The following is a 24,987-nucleotide window of genomic DNA, read 5'->3' on the forward strand; positions in this document are numbered from 1 at the left end:
TATATTATACCCATAGGCATAAACAGACATTAAAACATTCCTGATTTATCACAGCTTTTCTACCACGATAGAGATTTTTTTCTTCAAATTTTGCGTTCAAAGTTTGATATTTTTTGTCGCTCTTGTTGTTTATCAAAGAAATTTATTGAACAAATCTATTGTCGATTTCATGAACAAATTTTATAACTCAAATTAATTAAGAAAATCATTAGAAAGAAAAACATTCGAACGTTCGATTATGTGAGTATTTTATGTGAATCGTTAGACTATTCACATAATTCATGTTTTGTTTTTACTTATAGGTATATCATAAAACATATATTCAACAGGTTTTCGTTAGTTTCAGGATTTATTAACCCTCGATGATTTATATTCAATTTGACTTCGAATCTTTAGCTTTTACCTATTGAACAGATTAGTAGAACGCAAGGTATTGGTTTCACCCACATCCGGGTCATACATCTGGTCAAACACCCATCCGGGTCAAAGATTCCCAAAAATGGTACTTGATGCCTCTCTGTTTGATGCTCAGCAATTAAGAGAAGGATCAAGGGTAAGCGGAGAAATCCAGGGAGAGGAGTGCCGCCCTCCTCTACCTTTGGGCAGATAGCTATCAAAAGAGGAGCCTTTGGATCGCCTCCGACTGCAGCCGCAGATTTTACTACCTATTGGATATATATCTGCTTATCATAAACAAGTAACAGATCTCTGGTTAAACATTTCGTCGTTCACATGACTAAAGCTTAAACCTCAAAATTAGTACCTCACAAAATTAAAAGTTTTACTGTAGTGGTCATCTTCGAGATTGTCCTTTTTTCATGCAGAGGAATAGTCAATGTTTTCATATGACGAAAAGGCCAATCTCAAAGGCAGAACAAAATTGCAAGATTTCCAATTTTCCAAGACACTGATTTTGAGCACCTTTAGTGATGTGGACGACGATTTCATACATACCATTTCTCTTCCAGCCAATCATTCAGATCTTCCAGGGAAGACATCAACATGTCCAGCCTCGATTTCGTCATATCCTTAAAAGCAGACACTTTCTCCAACACGTGATTGAAAGTATTCAAATCGCACAATATGAGTGTGAAAATGATGACCCAGTCTAAACAACGAGCCTCTGCGAACACGTTTAACAAGTACCTAAAGGAACAAAATACGAATAGACCTTTTCATAAAATACGTCACGAACATCACTTGCCTCGTATTCAAACCATTACCATTCACATAAAATGATTATGAATAGAAAGTAGTTTTGATAAAATCGGCTGGGAGTTAATCACCATGACAATAATTTCAAAACGAGGCAAGTGGTATTCGTGACGTAACTTATGAAAAGGTCTATTGTCTTACACCAAGAAGGAAAGAGAATTGAGAACTGTTACAGACTATCACCCCCTTGGTGGGTTGGTAGAACAACGCCTGTATATTATGAGTGTCGAAAGTTTTAAGCTTAGCAAGTCTTAACTCTAGTTTAGACGGCCGATTTTCTGCCCTGCATGTTCTAATTGTTTGAGTGGGCAGAAATTGGACACAAAGTTGGCAGTAAAAATCTTTACTTGGGAAAAATTGAAAGAAATTGTTGTATTGACGTCAAAAAGGACAATTTTAATTCACAATTACAATGGGCAGGGCGAAAAGTGGGCAGTCTAAACTAGAGCTTAGCTGCAGGCAAGAGATCCATAGAATGGATACAAAGTCTCAAGGTATCAAAGCGGACAATCATCCTTCCTTGGTGAGTTACTTGGCCTGTTCATTTTAAGTGCAGAAAGTACCCTTTTTTTTGGTTGTTTGAAATTCTATACACAAAGCTGAAAAAAAGTAATTTCACGGTCGAAATGAATCATGGGTAATCAAAACTTATTACACCCCCGCAATGGCTTTCCGCTAATAAGACCGTCCCAAGAAGAACCAAAATATTATACCAACAAAAAGTAGTTATCAGAGCGTTATGGTCCTGGTTGCTCAAGATTTTTTTCGACTGCTAAATGGCGTAGTTTTGTTTTCAGTTAGAATAGTCAACTAAAAATGATTGATGTTTGGAAAAGCAAAAGGGCATTTTCCGGCAAGCAGAGAAACGCTCAAGAGTCCAAATGACTTCCAGAACATACTTTAATTTTTCAGTTGATCGATGTTTAACAAGGTGATGTTTCTGGTCGAGGACGGTCATGATTTCACTCATAGTGGGTGGTGATGTGGCAGCCATGTTTCCTCGACCGTCCGCATTGCTCATTTCGTCCAGTGACGTCATGATAGAAACAGAATCCGAAAATGTATCACATGGTTCGTTCTCATCTATGAAAGAAAATTGAAGAAATAAGCTGAAACTTTTACCAAGGTGATTTTAAATCTCTCGAGTCTTCAAATTTTACTTTTATAAATACAGAAAACTTCTCAAGAACTTCTTTGCATCAATCACCATAGAAATAGTTTGAAAACGAGGTTGCTTGTGACGGTATTTATGAAAAGGTCTTTATTCATTTATTTATTCATTAAAAAAAAGTTAAATGAAAGATTTAAAAGGAAAATTTTAATATCAAACATAAGGTAAAGACAATGTATTATTACTTCTAATCACTGACCTTTATATATCCCTGGACCAAGCTATATCCGCCATCTTTAATCAAAGTTTTTTGAAAGTTGGTACCCGCAAAGAAGCTATTGTAGTGTTTGAAACTTTGCCTATTAAAAAATGGCGCTACATCATTAGTGTACAATCGAAACTAGATCTAGCGTTCTCTCCGCGGGTACCAATTTCAAAAAATTTCCGATCATAATATTTTGCTTGGCCGGCATTCAGTAACTTAGTCCATGGATATACAAAGGTCAGTGCTTCTAATCTTCCAAACGAATTTTCTTTATACCTCTGATGGAGAGGAGTCTTGCCTCGATTTCCCCGTCAACCGTTGTGTTTGGGTAACCGAGTTCACTTTCAATTGGAGTTGTGGGAGTGGCAATCTCACTTGTTGATTGAAGAGTACTTGCAGCTAGAAGGAGAAAGCGGAAAAATAATCGATATACATTAAGCTCTCGCCTATTCGACATTATATCATTCGAATCTTTCTATAATTCGCACTTGTTTCTAGTCCCCGTCAAGGAGAAACCCGCTTAAAATAGTTTATACAATTCGAATCTCTCTGCAAATCGAACATATAGAATTCTCTCCTAGGTCTCCTTCGGCTTGAAACTCAATGCTTATAACGATCAAAAAAATAGACCTTTATTGAACTACAGTGGACTCTCGCTAATTTGAAAGCGCTAAGAAAAGTTGAAGATTCTCTCCTCCTACGCCTCTTCGGCTTGAAACTCAATGCTTATAACGACCAAAATATAGACGCTCACTCTCGTTAACGCAAACTCAAAAGGGGGAATTCTATTTGTTTGATTAACAAAGAGATTCAAATTTTCTTTCTACTGTATTTAGATAAAACTTAATGCCTATCGTATCCAAACCGTTTCTGGTGTAATAATATTTTTGAGGGAGGCTCTTAAAAACCGATATCTTAAAAAAGTAGGCGGTTGAAAGATATTGTGTTGGATGGAGTTACAAAACAAATAAACCCCTTCTCACTATCAGGGGGGTCAGGGTCAGAATTCGCTGGAAATTCGGCCGTCGAAATAGTTCCTCGGTCGGTGGAATAGTCATCCGGCCGGCGGAAATGCTATCCGGTCGGCGGAAAATTGGCCGTCGGAATAGTCATCCGGCCGCCAAAATAGTCATCCGGCCCGCGGTAAATTGGCCGTCGGAAAAGTTATCCGGTCGGCAGAAAGTGAGGTCGACTTATTTTTTTCGAGTTTTTTATTTTGAGTTACGAAAAAACGAGTTATGATAACATTTTCGGTAAATTTTGGTTTAACTATGATGTCATTCATCATCAATATCGTTATCGGTTTTTCTTTTTGCTTACTTTAATTGTTCGAGTTGTTTCCTGTTGTTAACTACTCGCTTATTTTAAATTGAATAACTTTTAGATTAGCTATTTAAAATTTCCTTATTTTAAACTATTCAATAACTCGGTTCCCGAATACCAGATTGTTGATAGGGTTATTATAATCAAGCCAAAAATTACGAAAAAGGAAGCAACAACTCGACGGCCGACGATGACTATTCCAACGGCCGATTATTCCGCCGACCGAGGAACTATTTCGACGGCCGAATTTCCGGTGAATTCTGACCCGGATCCCCACTGATATCTCACAGACCCGGTAGAATGTTTTCAGCCAGTGAAGTGAAAATAACGTGCTGAAACTCGATGAGGATTGATATTCTCATATTTTTTTATGACCGGGAATTTGAATTCTTTTGGTTGCAAGTCAGAAAATTCAGTGGGGATGGGAAAAATAGCTTTATTTGATTATTTTCAGTGGGGACAAAAAATATAATTCTCCACCGGGGACGATATTTTGGCCAATTTTTCCAGTGGGAAGATCTCCAAGTGGGTCTCTGAGAAAGGGGTGTACGAATCAAAAATAACATTGATAATACACTTACATATTTGACTGACACCTCGTCCTAGGGTTGGTACTGCATTGCATTTTGGGTAATCCCATTCGAAATAATCGTGAGTATATGACATTGCTCTTATAAAGTTGTCTACGCAAGCTGCACGAAATCTGTAACAGGAGAAATGGTAATATAGTTGAACAGCTTATGAATCAGACCTTATATACCTTTCTTATAAGGGGGGGGGCTTCAAGGGGTACTGAATACCGAAATACAAGCAATTTTTCCCGAAATACCGGGATACCGTACACAATTAACTCCAAATACCTTCACCGAAAATTTTTACATTTCACATCTGACGAACGATCTAATTTCCAAGTGCAAATAGCATAGAAGAAGTGAAGTTTAATTACCGACAAAGTTCAACCGTGGTTTGTGCCGACCGAAGAAAATTTCGATTTTAACATTTTCTTATTTGGCTAAAAGCACTATGTTTTAGAATGGTATTACTACACGTTTATTTTATAAGAATACACTTTATAAGAATATCCATGATGAAAATGGCCAAAAAATTAAGAATAATGCTAAGAATATCATCATCATGGAATTTTGCTACGCTAAGGCTCACTGTTTTCACAAAAATGCCATTTTATGCTTGCGTCGTATGTTATAAATGTTAAATCTACTCTGAATCAGGATTCTAACCTAAAAATGCTGTAAGAATATTTTAGGATTAATCTCCTAAAAAAGTTATAAATTTCCATGATGAAATGGATTTACACCATTCTTATAAAAAAGCGTGTATTGTAACTAAGTACCTCAAAAAGCTCTTTTTATGGATAATTCTTTAGTTCTAATTTGAGAATTAGGCAGGACCTATTCCATCACCTTCCTTTGAGAAAAATGCAATAGCATGGTTGCTTGGTTGAAAATGACACACAAAGGTTACTTTTTGATCATGTGATTAGAAAATAGACCAATCCCAAGAGGATATCTTGGTAACGTGATCAAAAACTGAGCAAATCACAACTTGTCTTTTGTTTGTAACAAAAGAAAATTGAACAAAAAGCTAAAACAAAATACATTGCCAGACTGGGTTTTTTTTATAATGACTATGGATAGGGGTGGGTTTACATCTAGGAGAGAATCGATCAAGAAATACAATAGCAATACCACGATTTCCATGGATTCCATCACGATTCCTTTTTAAGTCATAATTAATTTTCCCTAAGCTTTCTGATTGGTTCAAATTTTATTACAGAATGCGAATATGGATACCTTACAAGTTCACGCTGCGTAGTAAAGCTTGATCAAAAAAGTCATTTGCGTAGTTGTCATCATCGTCATCGAAATCATTTTCCATTTTCTTACTCATTTAAAATGAATTGGAATAATCGTTTACACGATGGATCTTCTCCTCGTTATGTCCTTTGTCTTAAGAGGTACCCAAACCTACCTCTTTAACAATAGCAATAACGAGGGGAAGATCGATTATGTTTATAAAAGAATTCGTCAAAGTGATATTGAGCTTATGTTTCGTTTATGTTCTGAATTGTTATCGACAAGTGTTAATCGATTCTCCCCTACAGAAGTTAACCCACCCTACAACCTCCTATAGTAAAAGCTCTTCGACGACATTTACGCATTCAAAGATAAGTTTTTGATTTTGTACACAGAGTAAAATACTTTTCGCCTCACGACACTTTTGATGCATACAAGCTTTGAATTTTGAGTCATCTAGATAAATTTGCCATTTTAATCGTTATTAATGCCCTTTTTCGTGTATATTTAAAGTAATTATCGATTGCTTTCTTTCGTCTTCTTATACATCCTTTTGTAATAGCTTTTACAGTTAAGGAATTCTTTTTCTTTGTGTTGTTATATTTTTAAATGTTTTTTATTATGAGCTATTTCTGGAAATTAAGGTTTGGTTTGATGTTTGTTGACATGGCAATCTTGCTATGGGAGTAAGCTTACAGCAATATAGAGCATGCATACTAGTAGTTTTATTTAACTCCATGAAGTCTTTTTCGTTACATTCAGGATTATGTCTGGAAGCTTGAAGCTTGGAGTCAAATCCGGGGCCGGTGGAGAGGGTAAACACCTTGTCTGTTTGTCATTGGAATCTAAATAGTGTTTGGGTTGATAATTTTGCCAAGATAGCTCAAATCACGGCTTTTTTTAAATGTTCATAAGTTTGATATTTTTTGTGTTGGTGAATCCTTTCTCGATTCTTCTATCAAGACGGACGATCAAAGGCTAAAGATTGATAACTATGAACTCCTCAGATCTGACCACTCTTCGATTTCTAAAATGGGTGGAGTGTGCCTTTATCGCAGAGATGGTATCTCTATTGACGAGAGACCTGATCTGTTCTCTCTTGACGAGTGTCTTGTTTGCAAAGTTAATTTTGGTACTAAAAACTCTTCCTTTGTCTTCTCTATCGTCTTCTCTAAGATGCGTCACTTCTTCTGCTGGCACAATTCTACTTGGTAATTTCAATGGGAGGAATTCAGAATGGTGGGCTGGAGATGCTACAAATTCCCAAGGAGAGGACATTAGCGATATTGCCTTACAGCACGGTTTATATGAACGAGTCGACCTTCGTCCCGACTGTTCACCTTCTTGCATTGATCTTACTTTTACATCTTCCCAGGCCCTTGTTTTTGACTCTGGGGTTATGCCTTCAGTCTATGCCCGTTATTGACGAGTCGACCTTCGTCCCGACTGTTCACCTTCTTGCATTGATCTTACTTTTACATCTTCCCAGGCCCTTGTTTTTGACTCTGGGGTTATGCCTTCAGTCTATGCCCGTTGCCACCACCAGATAACCTTTGTAAAACTTAATTTTCAGGTTAAATTCCCTCCAGCATACAAACGAAATATTTGGGATTTTGCAAGGGCTGATGAGATGGGAATCATACTTGCACTGAATGCCATTGAGTGGGATACTTATTTTTGAGGTCTAAATGTGGATGAGCATGTTGCCCTTCTGAATATATTATATTAAACATTTTTTCCAATTTCGTTCTCAATAAAATAATTAAATTCAGGGATAAGGATGCGTTATGGATGACTCCTGAGCTTAAACAAATGCTCCTCGACAAAGCTAAAATTTATCACCGGTGGAAAAAGCGGGGGGATTCCTTAGATGAACAGGCACTATGATGATATCTCCAGCAGATCTGGACTGGCTATCAAAGAAGCCAAGGAAAACTATTATACTCGTCTTGGTAATTCACTTAACGATCCTAACATTGGAAGTAAGAAATACTGGTCTACCCTTAAACAATTCTCGGGCATGCACAAAACACCAAAAATCCCACCCATACGTGATAACAGAGACATCCTCGTATCTGATGTTGCTGAGAAAGCCAGCATTCTGCCAGCTGAACAATTCCTTACCGACTTGAGGTTGGAAAACTTAGAATATAATATAGACATAAACATTTATATCCACTAAGCAATCCTAAGCTCTTCAACCTTTTGTTGTACGCTGATCCAGCATTACCTTTCAACATAAATAACTCAATAATTAATCTTGTCATTGAATTTATACTCAACTTTGAAAGGTTTAGTTGTGCTTTTTTTAAGTTTGATTATCTTCTTAAATAGGACTAAATAGTTCTAATATATATTTTTTCCTTTTAGATATGGTTTTTTCTTTAAGTTTTTCTTTAGTTTTATAGTTTAGCACCCCTGGCGATATCAGGTATTTTTTCTGTGTTCGTTTTGTAAGTAGCATGTGTTCGTAAGTGTAATGTAGCTTCTCAAATTTTAAAGAGAAAAAAAAAAGGCGATCTCGCCCTTTGAAGGAGGATTAGCTCAATTAATGGAAGTATATAAATACTCTGATTTTTGTTAATTTTCAACTTTTAAAGTTTTTTTGTCGATATTTTGACCGTTTAATTAAATTTTTGACTTGATTTAAGAATTTTAATTTTTTAATCTAAAAAATCACAATTAATTTTACTTCTTCAGCAATAGATTTCACTGGTACAAAAATAAACCTTTTTTCTTGATTAATCTTACTTCTTTTGCTACAATTTCAATTTTGATAAGGTCCAAATTCGAGTTTTCTTATAGGGTCAAAAATAGCAATAAGTTTTGTAAAAAAATTGTTCCTTGATTCTGTTCACTATGATTTTGTGTCTTTTTGTTGATTGATCAATTAGGTTACCAAGGCAGCGCAATTAAAAATAAGTCTCACTAACTTTACGGAGAGAGTTTTCTAATTAGATGTAATTAGAAAGGAATTCTGACTTATTTGAACAAATTTCTACAAATTTCACAGAATTTACAGAACGTTTTCACGGCTATTAGAGAAGAGAAAATAATCAGTGCCATTGTTTTGGGAGCCAGAAAATTCAATGGGGATGGAAAAAATATCACAATAGTTTGCAGTGAAGATTAGCTTATGTGGTTAATTTCAGCGGGCACAAAAATCAGAGTATAAGTTTTGGATGTTCTTATAAACGTTCCATCATCTAAGGACAGTTTTGTTTATCAAAGGACAGTTTTGTTTATTAAAGGACAGATTACGACACAAGTAAAGAGTAGTCTTTTTTGTTGAGTAAAGAAGGAATATATTTTGAATGTAAAATGAAAGTTTGAGCGATTTGAGATTTCAACAGTTTTTGAAATAAATTGAAACCATTTTTAACCTGAAGAATGGAGAGAAATTTTTTGAAGGAGACCATGTTGTGATCAATTTTAACGGTAATGTTATTTATTGTGATTAGTACTTAAAAAACCTTTATTTACACGGATGACCCAATAGAGGCCTCAGAGTCCTTATAGAGAAAAATGTATAACCATGTGTAGTCCCGTGTTTTCCGAAATTCAGGGTTTAAATTTAAAATACCGCTTTTTTCTTCTTTTTTTTGTGTGGCTATTTTGCCAAAATTCCGAAATTTTAGAATGAGATCTCCTTTGGAAGAAATTAGAAAGTGTAACTACACTTTTTTTTTTTATAAGAACAATGAGGCTCAAACATGCTAAAAAATAAGAACAATTTAAGAACAATCCTGAGCCTGGAGTTGCTGAGTTTTAGGTAAAATAAGGGCAAAATTAATGAAATTAGGGTTCAAACCCAAAAATACCCCCACATTTGCCCTAAAAATAAGAGCAGGATAAGAACAATTTGAGGCTCGAAGTGCCAAAAAAATAAGAACAGCCGAGCCTCAACAAAAATTTACTGGTTCTTATAAAAAAAAAAAAGTGTAACCCGAAATCTCGTACGCCCCCTCCACTTTGTTAGTAACTGTAGACACTCATACTAAAAAGCACCAAAGTACTTTTAGGCCATTTAGTCATTCTACTGTTTTTTAAACTGCTTTGTCTTCCCAAATCAATTTGCATTCTAAACACAAATATACTATACTTTGCTGACTTGATAATTGCCTTAAATTGTTTCCTAATCTAACATATGTTAAGATAATGCTTGTCTTGCTTACTGCTTTGCTTGCCACAAAATAGTCATTTCGACTAGTGCTAGTTTCATTAAGTATAAGAGTGGTCATATAATTTCACTACTAGTGGATACCCCTTAAAGCTACAACAAACAAATGATACTTTTATGGACCTACCTGGTTATGCATTTAACACATATATAATTGATATCTACGTGAGCATATGAACGTTAAACAATCATTCAGAACACAAATAGTGACGATTTATTAAAATTAGTCGTTTGTTTCTTATAAAAAAAAAACGTTTAGAAACCAAAATTTCATGCTCTTGAAATATTCTTTCATATTCAAGACTTCGTTAGCAAAAAGAATCTATCTCATCAAAAAATTGAGTAATTTGACTAAGAACATTAATGTATGCTTATTAATAGTGATTCTTATAGATAAACATGCGTTTTTTGAACCAACAAATCTTTTTTGCAAAAATCTCCCTGAGCCATCTTTTACCTACTTTCATCCAAAAAATCAGAAAAAATCAATGATCCAATATTTCACATAGTCCAAAAAAACCGTTGTTTAGCCGTTTTTTGGCCCAAATTTGCCCTAAAACATTTCTTTTTCAAAAATTGGGCTCCGTCACATTCAAGGGTTTATAGTTATGAATCTTTGTGCAAAAAGTCATAAAGAATGAAAGACTCAATCTCGAGAAAAAATAACAAAAGTAACTGATAATGTGCTTATAAAAAAATATCGAATTTGGCCTGTTTTTCTATAAAAACACGCAAAGCAACCAAAAATTTCATGGCTAACACACATATTCTTTAAAAGTAAGCCCTCATGAGAAAAAAAAAACATATATCTCATAAAAAAAATTGAGTAATTTGACTAAGAACATTGATGTATGCTTATTAATAGTGATTGTTATAGATAAACATGCGTTTTTTAAGCCAAATAATTTTTTTGCAAAAATCTGCTTGAGCCATCTTTTACCTATGATGGCACCCTACTTTCATGCAAAAAATCAGAAAAAATTAATGATCCAATCCAAAAAGTCCCGTTTTTTAGCCGTTTTTTTTTTTTCGAAAATCGGGCTCCGTCACATTTTGGCCATTACAATTTTGCACCTTTGTACCAAAAATCAGATGATTCCTATGATTCAATCTCGAGAAAAGGTGGTAACGAACGGACAGACGGACGGACGAACGGACAGAGGTGAATTTATAGGACCTCCACCCCACCGGGGTAGGTCCAAAAAGGTACCCCCTATTATCCTGATAGAGAAAACAGTAAGGGCTGAAACCTTTTCTGGTGAGTCTATGCTTCCTATGAATTTCTTGTCTGGGTATGGTTTTTTGTAAAAGCTGCTGAGAAAATTTTTGTTACTAATGCTACAATTAGATCATTAATACCTTTAATATTTTCAAAACTGCACGTTAAAATCAAATTACATTACACCTTTTAACACCTACACTATTAAAGCTTAAAACCTACAAACATTGACCCCCTTGCTTATTTACTGAAACTTACTGAAACTGTGAAATTGCAATTCAGGCGCTGAACCGTGATTCCATCGATCAAATATTGTTAGAAATCCATTCCCGAAACAATAGTTGTATTTTTCAGGATTTCATGCCTAAGTTGCTTGAACAGTTAAGTTTTCAAGTTTTCCTCGGGTTTTCAAAGCGTGAAGAATGACCTCCGTCTAGCATTATCTCGAGTTTAAAATCACTAATATAATTATTATTTACATAAACTCGAATACGAATTACAAAGTATATAAGAACTAGAAGCATTTTAGGTTTACTACATCTTAATAAGAACATCCCATCACCTACCACAGTGATTTTTAAAATTCTACTCCAATTCTCTCTCGCGCAAAGCATTTATTTTCTATTCGAAGAGAGAAAATCACAGTATGATTGACCAATTTGGTTGTGTGAAAAATTAACTCGGACATATTTAGGCACGTCTAAAAAATCCGAGTTAGAAAACTCTAAAATTTAAGGTGCACCTAAAAAACCGAGTTATGACGTCATAACTCGGGTTTTCATAACTCAGCTTCTCCAGGCCTCACGATGAGCTACAAAAAACAAACTATTTAAATCAATTTGTTTAGGTCTACATATAAACTACACAATATATTAGTGAGTGCCTGGCAATATATTGTAAATGTGTCCGCAATGATGTTAGCTTCATTTGCGATGATAAAAATGATATAAGGAGGATTGTTTACAACATGAACATATAAACGACTGGACATCCATCTCCTTTGTCTTTTTGAAGATAACACAGCTAGCTTCGTTGCCGCCTCGTTAAAAGCATATAATGAAACAATAGATTTTGATGATATACCACTTGGGAATACCTTGCTAACAACGTCAAAACTTCGACAAAAGTCTCTATTGGTCTACTCCTCTCAAGTCTTTTATCTATATCATAACAAAGATAACAGAGGCAAAATCATCGTCAGCTTGTCAAAACTCCGACTAATATTTTTAATATTTTGACTTAAAAGTGTCTAATAATTTTAGAGAGTGTCGCATTCTAATTTCGATATTCTTATTACACAGGCTCTCAACTTTGGCAAGCTATTTTTTTCAAGTCATAAAAAAATTATTGGAGTTACAAAAGGGATTCAAAAGTATTCACGCAGTTGAAATTCTGCATCTCAGAGTTGAAAAAGTTGATAAAATATATTACAAACTTGTAAAAAAAAACGAATATAATTTTTTTTGTGCATTAGGATTAATGTTCAAGCTCTATCAATCTTTTTACCTAATTAATTCAAAGAAATAAAATTATGACGGAATATTGTCGGATTTTTCATACCAATTTTGAAAAACAGGCGGCGGCAAAGCTCGCTTCAAAGAGAAAACAAGAGCCACAAAGATGTGGTTAAATATTTCCTCCAATAGCTCAGAGCATAGATTGTAGTCGCAGTCGAACCCCACAGATTACCTTAAAGGAAGAAATTTAGGCGGAAAGAAAATTTTGCGGATTTGGCGGATTTCGCCAAAATCCGCCAAATTAAGTTCCCGCCAAAATTTATTTTTTCCTCCATCCGCCAAATTAAATTCCAGCCAAATTTAATTTATTTCATGCATTCCCCAAATTTGTGCTATTTCAAGCCTTAAAACAGGTTTTTTTGCTTATTTGATAACGCTTTTGGTCAAAAATATCCTGCAACCGCCAAAGTAAATTCCCGTCAAATTTACTTTATCCAGCTATCCGCCAAATTAAATTCCCTCTGAAAAAACTTTTTCGGCCATCCGCCAAATTAAATTCCCGCCAAAATTTCTTCCTTTAAGGTATCCTAAAGCCCCAACTTAGTAACTTAGATTTATTAAAGCCTTTATATTAAGCAATATCCAATGCAAAACAAAATACAACCATATTCCTGCTAAGAATTGTCGTTATTTCATAGACATGTTCACAGAAGATATAAGTCTAAAAACTTGTTAAAAAATTGCATGCAAATGATAGCCATTTTAACACAAAAATAAATGTATTTTATTCAACTAATATTGGTTTTTACCTTCATTAAGGAAATAAAATCTTAGATTTACAAGTTGATATTATTCTAAGACTCATCTGAGTAAGAAAGTGCCAAAATATCTTGAGACTGTCTACTAAGGGACTAATATGGCAATATGAATTTGGGAGATATCGAGATATGTTGTACACATTAGTTTCATATGAAAAACTTCCTTGTCATCAATATTTTAAAGCACCACATTATACCATTCACAAATAAAAAGTTACTTAAAATGGATCTCCTTCTTTACAGATTTAGATTTCCAGTGCACAACATCTGTTACATTAGTATTCATGTGATAATATACCAAATTGTCAACCTTGAAATTGTCACATTTAGTTACAGTATTGCTAAATATTTACAACACTTTCCAGCAAACTTTTTTGTGAAATTTGTGTCTTGATAAACTAAACTCCATGACATTTGTATCATTGATCATTAAATCACATCTTGGAACAATAGAGTTCCTTGGTTCAATTATTGCAAGAATGTTAATCTTTGTTCATATTCTCATTATGTGCAACATTATCATTACATCATTGCCAGCAAGTTACATTGTATTGTCAGCTTTAGAGGTCGTCAAACTTTGTTGAATTTGTAATCCTGGCACCTGAATGTGAAAGGAAAGAAAAATTCAAAATTTCATAATGGGAAATAATCTCTTTACAGTAATCAATGCCAAATGTGTGGTCATTCACTGCAATCTCCAAAAAAAAAAGACTTTAAAAAAGTGAGACTCTGCTTGATGGTTTGAGCTATGTTTGCCATACATACTGAGCCATTAAAGAAGTTTACGGGAACGTACAAAAAGGACCACAGGGTACGTACAATAAGGTACACTGGGAACATACAATAAGGTTCACGGGGAATATACACTAAGGTTCACAGGGAACGTACAATAAGGTACAAGGGGAACGTACCATAGACCTTTTTTCAAAGAGGCCACCCTGTTGAATAATTATGTAGTCCAGCAGAAAAACAATGATAAAACCAGTAATTATGCATGGCTCTATCATTGTTTTTATGGCTGGAGTACATAATTATTCAACAGGACGTCCTCTTTGAAAAGTCTATAAGGCACAAGCGGAACGTACAATAAGGTACAATGGGAACATACGATAAGGTAAACGAGGAACGTACAATAAGGTACACTGGGAACGTACAATAAGGTACACTGGGAATGTACAATAAGGTACACTGGGAACATACAATAAGGTAGACGGGAACATAAAATAAGGTTCACGGGGGAACGTACAATAAGGTCCGTACAAGGGGAACGTACAATAAGGTACAAGGGGAACGTACAATAAGGTACACAGGGAACCTAAGGGAACGTACAATAAGGTATATACACGGGGAACATACAATAAGGTACTGGGGAACGTACAATAAGGTACATGGGGTACGTACAATAATGTATACGGGGAACTGCACAATAAGATACACTGGAACGTACAATAAGATACACGCAGGGAGCGTACAAAAAGGTACCCAGCCAGGAACACACAAAAAGGACCAACGGAGAGCGTACAAAAGGCACCCTGAACGCATTCAAAAAGGACCATGGGTAGTGTACAAAAAGGAAAACGTACCAAAGGATCCCAGAGAGCGAACAAAAGATACAAGGGAGGGGAGCATACAAAAAGGTAAACAGGGAGTAAAAGCATACATTATGATCTAGTTTTCTTTTTAGCATCTGGCATCAAGGCTAAAAATGGGGCACTGAGAAGAGTGCAAGCTTTTCCAAGTTTTGACCATCTAGACAATATATACATGATGGAAATCAGAAAGAAATTTATGCTCACCTTCTTCTCAAGTCAAGATAGGAATGGATTGGATTTCCATGTGTTTCAGCTTCTTTCTCCACCCTTCTTCTTCTCCCTATCGGGAAAACAGCAAATACAGCACACACGAGAGGCAGTCTTCTGAGCTTTACACACAATCATTTGTTTTATGAAAACCTGGTAAAAACCCCTGCAAACGATACTATTTTTTTCCCCGCTAAATCTTCGCGACGATTTTTAGTCACGTGACTGAAGAGCCTAGTCATAATGTGCAGCACGAATAAAGAAAACATTAACATCGAAAATGGAAGAAACGGAAAAAGGCCGTTTTAATAAATATTCCCCTATAGTTGGGAAATATTTAATAAAAGATAGATGTCCAGTCGTTTATATGTTCATGTTTACAAAACTCGTACATTAATCTCCGCAAACCATATTTTCGATTATCGTTAACTTGAAAAATATAAGCAATCTGATTGGCTAAAAACCCGTAAATACTGTGTTTCATATTGTACCGTACAAATACAAGAGGCCTGGTAAGCGGGAGATCATATTTTGTACAATTTTATGATTAAAAATGTTTTCTTTTCGATTGCAATGCACAACAATTTGTTTATGTTTTTAATGACCATTCGATACTTTTTTCGAATGTTTTATTACGTCTAAATATAAAGACAAAATAACTACTATAATTAAATGAATTTTGAGATTTCGTGGTGACTTACTTCACGGAGACAATATTTTCATGATTTTGTACCTTTTCACTGCTAAATTATATATGCTGGTTATTAAATTACGCATTTTTGATGTCGGTAAACATTTCAAAAATATTCATTCCTGGTGTTCTGGTCAAAAATATTAGGCGGATAATACTTCCACCTTTCCAAATCTCCATAGGGATTTAATTTCGCGGAAGTCACCCAAATCCACGAGATCAGCGAAAATTAATCCCAATAATGCGCGGTATTCCTAATCGTTTGGCGAAGGTACTAAATCCATCTTTTTGGTTAAAAAGAAAGGTGCACAACTCTAATTTTTCCATTCTCGTCCTTTTTCACATAATTAACATAATTTTTCTCGTTCTTTTTTCAATCGAGCTTACATTATAGTATGGACGCTTTACAATATATTGCCTGCACTCAGCAGTATATTGTCAGCACTGTGTAGTCCTAAATACTTTAACAGTATTTGATACATCTTCCTAAACGTTTGGCGGACGTACTATATCCATCTTTCAGGTTAAAAAGAAAGCTGAACAACTCTAATTTTTCCATTCTCGTTCTTTTTTCACATAAAGGATGTCAACATACAAATCAATCAACAAAGTGATACAAGAAGTCCAACACTGGCTTCGATTGGCTGTCTTCGAACATGGACCTCTCAAAGAATCGCTCTTGTACGTGTTTCATAACAAAGGGAACGATTCATCTTATGTAGGTTTGCCTAGCAACCCAACGGACCTCTACAATGAGTTATCTACAAAACACCGAAGAAAAATTGCAGATTTGGTCAAGAAAGGAGTCCTCAAGAAAGACCAGCACGAACTGCTGTTACCAACAGATGGCAGTAACAAAACATTCTCTGATAAATTCGATATCACCCTTATCGTACTCGCCATCCGGAGTTTTACTACATTGCCACCGCCAAAGGGTGGTTGGAGTATGACTCCCGCCCCAGCAGATATCACACCAACCGCAAATACAATCCGTGCTCGAGATTGGAGGAACTTTTTAAACCACACCAATCCAAAAAATGTTGATTTGGCTCTTTTCAATCAAAAATGGAATGAAGGTGTTCAGATTGTCCAACAGATTGGATACACACCACCAGATCTGAACACTTTAAGAACAATCTCATTGGATCCTAAACATGATCTTGTTTTAAAATCATTACACTCTTTAATTAATAACGTCGTCTTATCACAACAGAAAAATCAAAGTGATATCAAAGCTCTTCAAAAAGAGGTTAGTGATCATACAGCTGCCAATAATTTGATGAAGATCGAAATCAACAAAAATGTGGCAGATGTAGAAATCCTGAATAAACGTTTTGAAGGTCAGAAGGAGGATATTGTAAAATGTCTAGAGGAGGAGTCGACCAAACGGTTGGAAGATCAGGTGAACATCACAAAACGTTTGGAAGAGGAGTCAACCAAACGGTTGGAAGATCAAAAAGAGATCACAAAACGTTTGGAGAATCAAGCAGAACTATTGGACGATCGTACACAACTATTGGTTGACCAAATACAAACAATCACAAGGAAAGTCGAACTTCTAAACGACCTCAAAAATGAAGAACAGAAAGTTCAAAGCAACGATTTATCGGGTAAAATGACCTTATTAATTCATCACCTCTGTATTTAGTTTCAAATAAAAGACAGATTTTTTTATAAATTATTTTTGGTATTTGAAAATAATAAGTCAGATTTCAATATTCACGAGTGTTGTTTCCATCTTCTTTTCATGTCAGATTTTAAAAGAAACTGCTGCAAAGAAGTGTTGACATATGTTACAGAAAATATTGGAGAAAACTGGTTCCAGCTTTTAACTCTTCTATCGAAACGTCATGGGTTACCCATTGTTAATCTACACGACACCAATATCAAAAGTCCTTCACAACAATTGATGGATCATTTTAAAAGTCTAGCTTTTCAAATCAAATGGCAGGATTTGAAAAATGCATTAGAAGCATTGGATTTGGGCAAAATGGTGGATCATATTGAGCAAAATACACTCATCACACAAGGTAAACACTTTTTTTGACACTTTAATTCCAACCGACACTGGGGCAAAATAAATAATACTCAATTAGCAATTTTCCTCAAAGAATGTATCGGGTATCCTAAAAAAAGTTAACAGGGTTATATGAAGATACTGCGGCGAGCTTACGGGTGAGGAAGCCTATTTGTGCCATTCAGATTCTCCTTTAATTTTCTAACGACGAAATTAAAAAAATGACGACGAAAATAAAAAATGACAACGAAACTGAAAAAAATTCCTGCTTCGTTTCGTTGTCGAAAAAATTGACAACGAAACTAAAAAATTGACGATGAAACTGAATATAGATTGTTACTTCGTTTCGTCGTCTAAAAAAATCAACAACGAAACTAAAAAATATCTGAAAATGGTGGCTCTGATGGTTGGGAGATTGAAATATCATTCATTCTGGTCGATTCTGAAGAGGGATTTGATAGTTCTTGTGAAGGCAATGGTAGTGTAGATGGTTCTTGTGAATAAGATGTTGGCAATGATGAACCAGAATAAGGATGCAATGGTGGGGATTGTTGGAATCGGCGGTGTCAATGGAAACATTGGAAATAATCAATAGTGCTAATGATGAAATCAATATGGTGCAAATGATGAAATCAATATGGTGCAAATGATGGAATCAATGGTGCAAATAATAGAGTCAATGGTGCAAGCGATGGAAACCACGGTACAAATGATGGAATCAATGGTGCAAGTGATGGAATCAATGGTGCAAGCGATGGAAACCACGGTGCAAATGATGGAATCAATGGTGCAAATGATGGAATCAATGGTGCAAATAATAGAGTCAATGGTGCAAGCGATGGAAACCACGGTGCAAATGATGGAATCAATGGTGCACATGATGGAATCAATGGTGCAAGTGATGGAATCAATGGTGCAAGTGATGGAATCAATGGTGCAAGTGATGGAATCAATGGTGCAAGTGATGGAATCAATGGTGCAAGTGATGGAATCAATGGTGCAAGTGATGGAATCAATGGTGCAAGTGATGGAATCAATGGTGCAAAATGATGGAATCAATGGTGCAAGTGATGGAATCAATGGTGCAAGTGATGGAATCAATGGTAAAAGTGATGGAATCAATGGTGCAAGTGATGGAATCAATGTTGCAAGTTTTGGAATCAATGGTGCAACTGATGGAATCAATGGTGCAATGATGGAATCAATGGTACAAGTGATGGAATCAATGAAAAAAAAAAAAAAAAAAAAAAATAATAATGATGAGATGATGGAATCCATTGTGTGGGTGATGGAACCAACCATTGATTCCATCATTTGAACTATATTGATTTCATCATTTGCACTATTGATTAGTTCCAATGATTCCATTGACACCCCTGTGATTCCGAAAATCTCCACCATTGCATCCTTATTCTGGTTCATCATTGCCAACATCTTATTCACAAGAACATTGTTCACCAGCATTGTATCTAATAGAACTATCAAATCCATCTTTAGAATCCACCATTTTCAATGATATTTCCATTTTTCAACCATCAGGGCCACCATTTTCAATTTTTTTGACTTTCGTTGTCAATTTTTTCGACGACGAAACAGAGTAACAATTTATTTTCAGTTTCGTCGCCAATTTTTAAGTTTCGTCGTCAATTTTTTTAGTTTCGTCGTTAAAAAACTAAAGGAAAATCTAAATGACACTAATGGGCTGCAAAATTTATGCTTGAGAAAGCTAAAAAAATGAAACTTATAATCAAACTTCAAACATATATTTATTATAGGTCTACAACTAGCATCGAATAAGCTTCGCCAGCGCTATGTGGACGATCTGATCCATTGGTTCCTTGATCAACCTCTCTCAACAACGAATGTTGGAAACAAATCTTTATCAAGAGAAGAAGCTTACATCGACCTTGCCGTTATCTCCAGTGCTTCAGTGGATCGAGAATGGAGTAATTCAGATCGTCAAACCTTAATGGAGCAGAGGTATTTGGAATTCGAGAGTATTGAAATGCAGGATATTGTGAAAGATACTGACCAATTAGTAGTAGTAAGGGGCGTGGCAGGTGTGGGTAAGTCAAGCTATATTCAAATGCTAGCACTGAAATGGGCTAAACGCGAGATTATGAACACTTTCAGTAATAAGATTGACTTTCTTTTTACCTTCACATGCAGAGAAATCAACACTTTGCCAGGTTTAAGCGGTATCGAGGATCTACTACGAAAAACTTACCCGGAAATCTTCAAGTATGTAACCTTATCAGATCTGCAAATGCTCACAAACCGTATACTTTTAGTAGTTGACGGTTTGGATGAGCTTAGTGGAATGTACCAAGTAAACCCAACCGATCAAATGACCACCAGTGCGCGAGTGACGATGCAGATCATAGATACTAAACATATTGATTTAAAAGGACATAAAACCATAGCTTGTGGTCGTCCTAATGCATGTGAAACAGTCCAAAAAGCATTTTCAAAAACCCAACACACTAAGAGAGTTGAAGTATGCGGTTTTTGCAATGCAATGATAAAAACTTATGTTCAGTCATTCTTTAAAAACGCTACTGAGAGATCAGAGAAAGTATTGGAGGTCATCAAGAGATCTGGCAACCTTCAAGCAATGGCGAGTGTCCCCATCTTTTTATGGGTTATATGCTCAATCTACGCGGAAGACTGTGATGTCGAAATTCACAGTGTCACTGAGCTCTACGTTTACGGTCTGTTAGTTTTCCTTAAAAATCATCTCAAAGGTTGCATGGATATCAAAAATAAAACTTTGCAAGATATAGCTAACTCTCCTACCATTGGGGAAATCGTATACTCCCTTGCCAAACTGTCCACCAAAACCTACATGAAGCACCAGGTCATCTTCACACAAGATGACCTGAAATCTCTTAATTGCTCTATCCAAATGCAGCAGACCGGATTTATCACAAAATTATCGACAGGAAATATTTATAAAGAATGGTACCAATTTAAACACTTGTCTTTTCAAGAATTTCTGTCTGCCTTATACTTATGCCTGTCCAAAGGAAATACCGTTTTCAACCAAAAACGTGAACTGTCAAGTTGCAAACAAAGTATCATAGGAATTCACTATCTCTCAACAGATGGACAGAATAGAGTGTTCACAGACCTCTATAAAAACCTCCAAGAAATTCATAAACGTAACTCTTCATTTATAGACACTCTGAAAGCTCCTTTAGTGTCTTTATCGTACAAAAGCTATCTGAAGGAGACATTAAAATGGAGTAAGAATCTGTCACAACTGATGAAAGATAAATGTCTTCATATCGAAAGCCTTAGTTTAAATTTTCTGGATGGATTTAGAGAAAGTGGATTTTCCTTATCCAAAAATCAGATTGAAAAATGTCGGCATGTCTCAAGTGCAAAACTCCGAATGCCGCCTTCATCTATCAGGCACCATCACTATCACGAAACCATTTTACAGTTATTAGACTTACTGAACATAACAACGATTGATGAGTTGCATTGGGGTGGAATTAAACTATTAAACGAAACTGAGGAGTTGTTTACAACAACCTTTTACAAATTCGTTAATATAGTTATGAAGGATATATCTGATGCAGCATTAGATTTAAACAGCGCTGGACAACACTTTACATACATCTACCTGGATCGTAACTATGATTACACAATAGGGTTACGTGGAAACGTTTCTATCCCTGTTCAGTTTCTAGATTATTTTAAGATATTTGTTTTTCGCGAATCATTTAACAATGAAGCATATGAAGAATGCATTATCAGTATCGCAAAGCATGTTTCGAAAAATAAACATCTTGGAAAGTCTATTTCCTTTGTAGGGGATGGAGTAGCTTACAGAGTCATACGCGTATTGAAAAACAATTTGACTGGAGACTGGACAGAGTGTTTACGTGACGATATGATTGAGAAGTACCAAAGATATTTATAAAATAGAATTATTTTTTTTAATTTATAAAACGATAGAAAATGAGAAATATATTTTCTCAACAATAGGTTTTAATAATTCATTTGATTGAAAAGAATCTTTGGGTTAAATCTGAATTGAATATTTCACTCCAGAAAATGCTTTCACGATTCGTACAAAATACTCACTGTCGAAATAACTTTTTACCTTAAAACTTTATTTCTATTGTATTTTTTTTTTTTTTTTGGATTAGAATTAGAATGCTGATTAGAACGCATATATTAGAATAAATTACTACAATCAGTCCTATATTCAGCAGCAAACATAATAGTTTACATGTTTTTTTTCCCCGAACTTCAATGGGTGTACTGGGCTCTTTTGGGCTTATCAATCATTGAAGTTGGGGGGGGGGCTGGTGAACTAATAAGCATAGCTAAGGAGTTGCTTTCTTTTAGGTTTACTGTCAAAATATTACAGAGCTGGTTATAGTAATGGATATTTTCTTCCATAAGAATGGTATTTTTTTTATATTCTTAGCTTATAGGAGAAATTCATCCAAAAATATTCTTAACGATCTTAACCTAAATTTTGCATGTACACTTTTTTATCTAAGAATAATTTTATAATACAAGAACAATGAGACTCAAAACCGCCTAAAAATAAGAACAATTTAAGAACATTGCTGAGCCTGAAATTACTCAAATTCAATCAATTCAGGGGTTAAAGTAGTAAAAATTGGGTATAACGCCTAAAATACCTAAATTACACCTTATAAATAAGAACAGGATGAGAACAGTTTGAGGCTCAAAGTGCCAAAAAATGAGTCTCAGAAAAGCTTTACTGGTTCTTATTACCTGAAGCGTAAAATGGCATTTTTGTGAAAGTTTTGAGTCTTATGTTCTGTTTAATGGCGATAATCTTAGCATATTCTTAATTTGCCAATTCATCATGGATGCTCTTATAAAAAAAGTGTGTATACCTTTCTTTCGTGAGCCATGGCGTTAGATCGAACTCCAAATGTGCAGCAAATGTTCCAAGGTCCACCAATGAATAATTTGATAACAATTTCCTTGCATATCGACTTAAGATCATTTCAATGTGTAAATGTTCACAACTTTCAATGTTCACGCTCCTGGAAATTTTAGGATGAGAAATTATTATTTCTTTAATTAAAAGTTTGAAATCTTAACTTTTCTTAAGAAATCTTGACCTAAAAGGACATAAAAGTACTGACGAAATTTGTAAACAAACCGTATGCAGCGGGATACAAAATCAAAACAAATGTCACATGTCAAATAAAAAATAAAAAGAAATATGGCTGATTTTGATTGTTTCAATTGTTTTACAAGTTTGGACACGTGATTTCAATTGTTCTCTTTTAATAACACGTGGTTTGCGCAATGTTTACATTTTACTACTTTTATGTCCCTTTAAACAAGGTTCTCGGTCAGCGCAATGGAAGATATTATTTTCTAATTATTAACCATATACTATCGATAATTTTGTTAGATATTTTTTGAATTAATATTCGTTTTAAACACAATAGGACATTTAATGAAATAGCAAAATTTCGTATTATTGAAAAAATTTTACTAGATTTGAGTTGCTCATTCGACTATCATCTCTTTTCAATTTCAGATTTGGTGGACGAGTTTTGTTCGTTTCTTTGACTGAGCTGATTCGATCTTTCGATACACTGTAAGAAAAATGACATTTAGTGAAATTTTTGCATGAAATTTTCATAATTTCCACAGGTCGAGTCGATTATGAATTTACTAAAAGCATAGTATATAGTGTTTGGTAGTCGCTCTAGCATGCCAGACAACCAAAAAATATCGAGAGTGACTAATATAGAAATTTATATTTTCCCGTTACGATTATTGTAAGTTTATGTATGTGTGTTTTTCAGCGACGGTAAGGTTCTGATTTGGCTAGATCATGACCAACTGAGGACAACGGTAAATCAGCACTTTTACCGTCCTCAATTTTGCGGGTCAGAACTGCGGGTTTTTCCAAATCGCTTCAGTCACTTTACCGTCCTGAAAAAGGCAAATACATAAATTCGCTAGTCTGTATTGTATTATTATATCGTAAATTACAATCCAATCTTAATGTATTACAAGGATTATAAACTTGGTGGCCGACTAAAAATTTGGGTCGACTAAAAATTGGGCCTACTAAAAATTTGGGCCTTCTAAAAATTTGGGCCAAATTAAAAGTTTATAATTAAAAGCTTTGCTTAACCAACCTTTTTGAGTACCATATCATTACGTCCGCTACAATTCATTATTTCGACCGCTATTATTCATTATATATTAGTTGGCCCTTAGTGACTAAATTTGGACGACGTGACTAAAATTAAGGTCGACTAATAATTAAGGCCGACTAAAATTAAGGCCGACTAAGTTTTGGCCGATAAGGTATAACACAAAGTCTTGCCAATCTTGAAGCAACACCAAAGCTAAAGCATGTCAAATAGGGAAAGCCGAATTTATGAGCGAAGCAGTTTTGCTATATTGTGTGCACGTACCTTTAACTTCTATATCCCAAGCGAAAATTTGCTATAAAATTTGCTATATAAATCACATCTTCAAACCGTTGATTTTACCAAAAAACCTTGAATGGTTTGGCTTGAAGACACAAACAGTTTCTCCGTTTTGTAGGTAGGACCACAGATATCTGTAAAGCCCGAAGGGCTAGATTTGCGGCTTTTATCAAAAAGTGAAGCTCATCTTTGGAAGGATTTCCTACCAGAGTCACGTGACTTAAAATGCAATTTCACCGGTTTGAGAGATATGAAAGATGTTTGAGAGATGTGTAGCGTTTGTCGCCTACGTTTTTTGATCTCGCGCTCCGAAAACAATTAAAATGCTAGATCTTATCCATCGGCACGAAATTTAAAAAGTCAAATTTTTGCTTCACTTTTTTTTGCTGGAGAAAGCTTAAAGTTGCAAATCTAGCCCTTCGGGCTTAGATATCTGTGGGTAGGACTGCGAAAAATGCCGTTTTAAAATGGTGTACCCTAGCAGTAAACAGCAACAAAATTACCGGAAGCCGAAACACGGACTTAGAATCTGAAGTTGATCAAATTGCCGCGCAAGCGGCACGCATCTAAGCAATCTAAGCAGTGGTTCTTCGGTTTTAAATGTTTGTTTGCTGTTAAATGGAAAAAAA

The 24,987-nt window shown here is 35.2% G+C and overlaps 2 protein-coding genes across 2 annotated transcripts; one reads left to right on the forward strand and one right to left on the reverse strand.

Annotated features, from left to right (window-relative positions):
- Positions 1-923: 923 nt before the first annotated feature.
- Positions 924-22,931, reverse strand: LOC136815476 (guanine nucleotide exchange factor subunit RIC1-like). The gene is made up of 5 exons (XM_067071924.1): positions 22,793-22,931; positions 4,496-4,617; positions 2,868-2,990; positions 2,115-2,298; positions 924-1,146 (listed from the first exon to the last, which is right to left on the reverse strand). The coding sequence occupies exons 1-5, from the start codon at positions 22,903-22,905 to the stop codon at positions 945-947; spliced, it is 744 nt and encodes a 247-aa protein (XP_066928025.1). The 5' UTR covers positions 22,906-22,931; the 3' UTR covers positions 924-944.
- LOC136815479 (uncharacterized) lies at positions 8,969-22,003 on the forward strand. Its single transcript, XM_067071926.1, has 4 exons — positions 8,969-9,166; positions 16,475-17,502; positions 17,647-17,922; positions 19,685-22,003. Exons 2-4 carry the CDS (start codon positions 16,476-16,478, stop codon positions 21,835-21,837), a joined length of 3,456 nt encoding a protein of 1,151 aa, XP_066928027.1. The 5' UTR covers positions 8,969-9,166; position 16,475; the 3' UTR covers positions 21,838-22,003.
- Positions 22,932-24,987: the final 2,056 nt, after the last annotated feature.

This window comes from Clytia hemisphaerica, unplaced genomic scaffold (genome assembly GCF_902728285.1).
Source record: "Clytia hemisphaerica strain Z4C2 unplaced genomic scaffold, Clytia hemisphaerica genome assembly, whole genome shotgun sequence".
Classification (NCBI taxonomy): domain Eukaryota; kingdom Metazoa; phylum Cnidaria; class Hydrozoa; order Leptothecata; family Clytiidae; genus Clytia; species Clytia hemisphaerica.

What these genes read in the sequence shown, in the direction of transcription:
- LOC136815479 (XM_067071926.1), top strand. Translation starts at nt 16,476, where the DNA reads ATGTCAACATACAAATCAATCAACAAAGTGATACAAGAAGTCCAACAC. An exon ending in TCAAAGCAACGATTTATCGG is followed by an intron (nt 17,503 to 17,646) that starts GTAAAATGACCT and finishes TTTTCATGTCAG; the next exon opens with ATTTTAAAAGAAACTGCTGC. An exon ending in AAATACACTCATCACACAAG is followed by an intron (nt 17,923 to 19,684) that starts GTAAACACTTTT and finishes TATTTATTATAG; the next exon opens with GTCTACAACTAGCATCGAAT.
- LOC136815476 (XM_067071924.1), bottom strand. Translation starts at nt 22,905, where the DNA reads ATGATCTTAAGTCGATATGCAAGGAAATTGTTATCAAATTATTCATTG. An exon ending in ACGAGGTGTCAGTCAAATAT is followed by an intron (nt 2,991 to 4,495) that starts GTAAGTGTATTA and finishes TTCTCCTTCTAG; the next exon opens with CTGCAAGTACTCTTCAATCA. An exon ending in CGATCAACTGAAAAATTAAA is followed by an intron (nt 1,147 to 2,114) that starts GTATGTTCTGGA and finishes TTGTTCCTTTAG; the next exon opens with GTACTTGTTAAACGTGTTCG.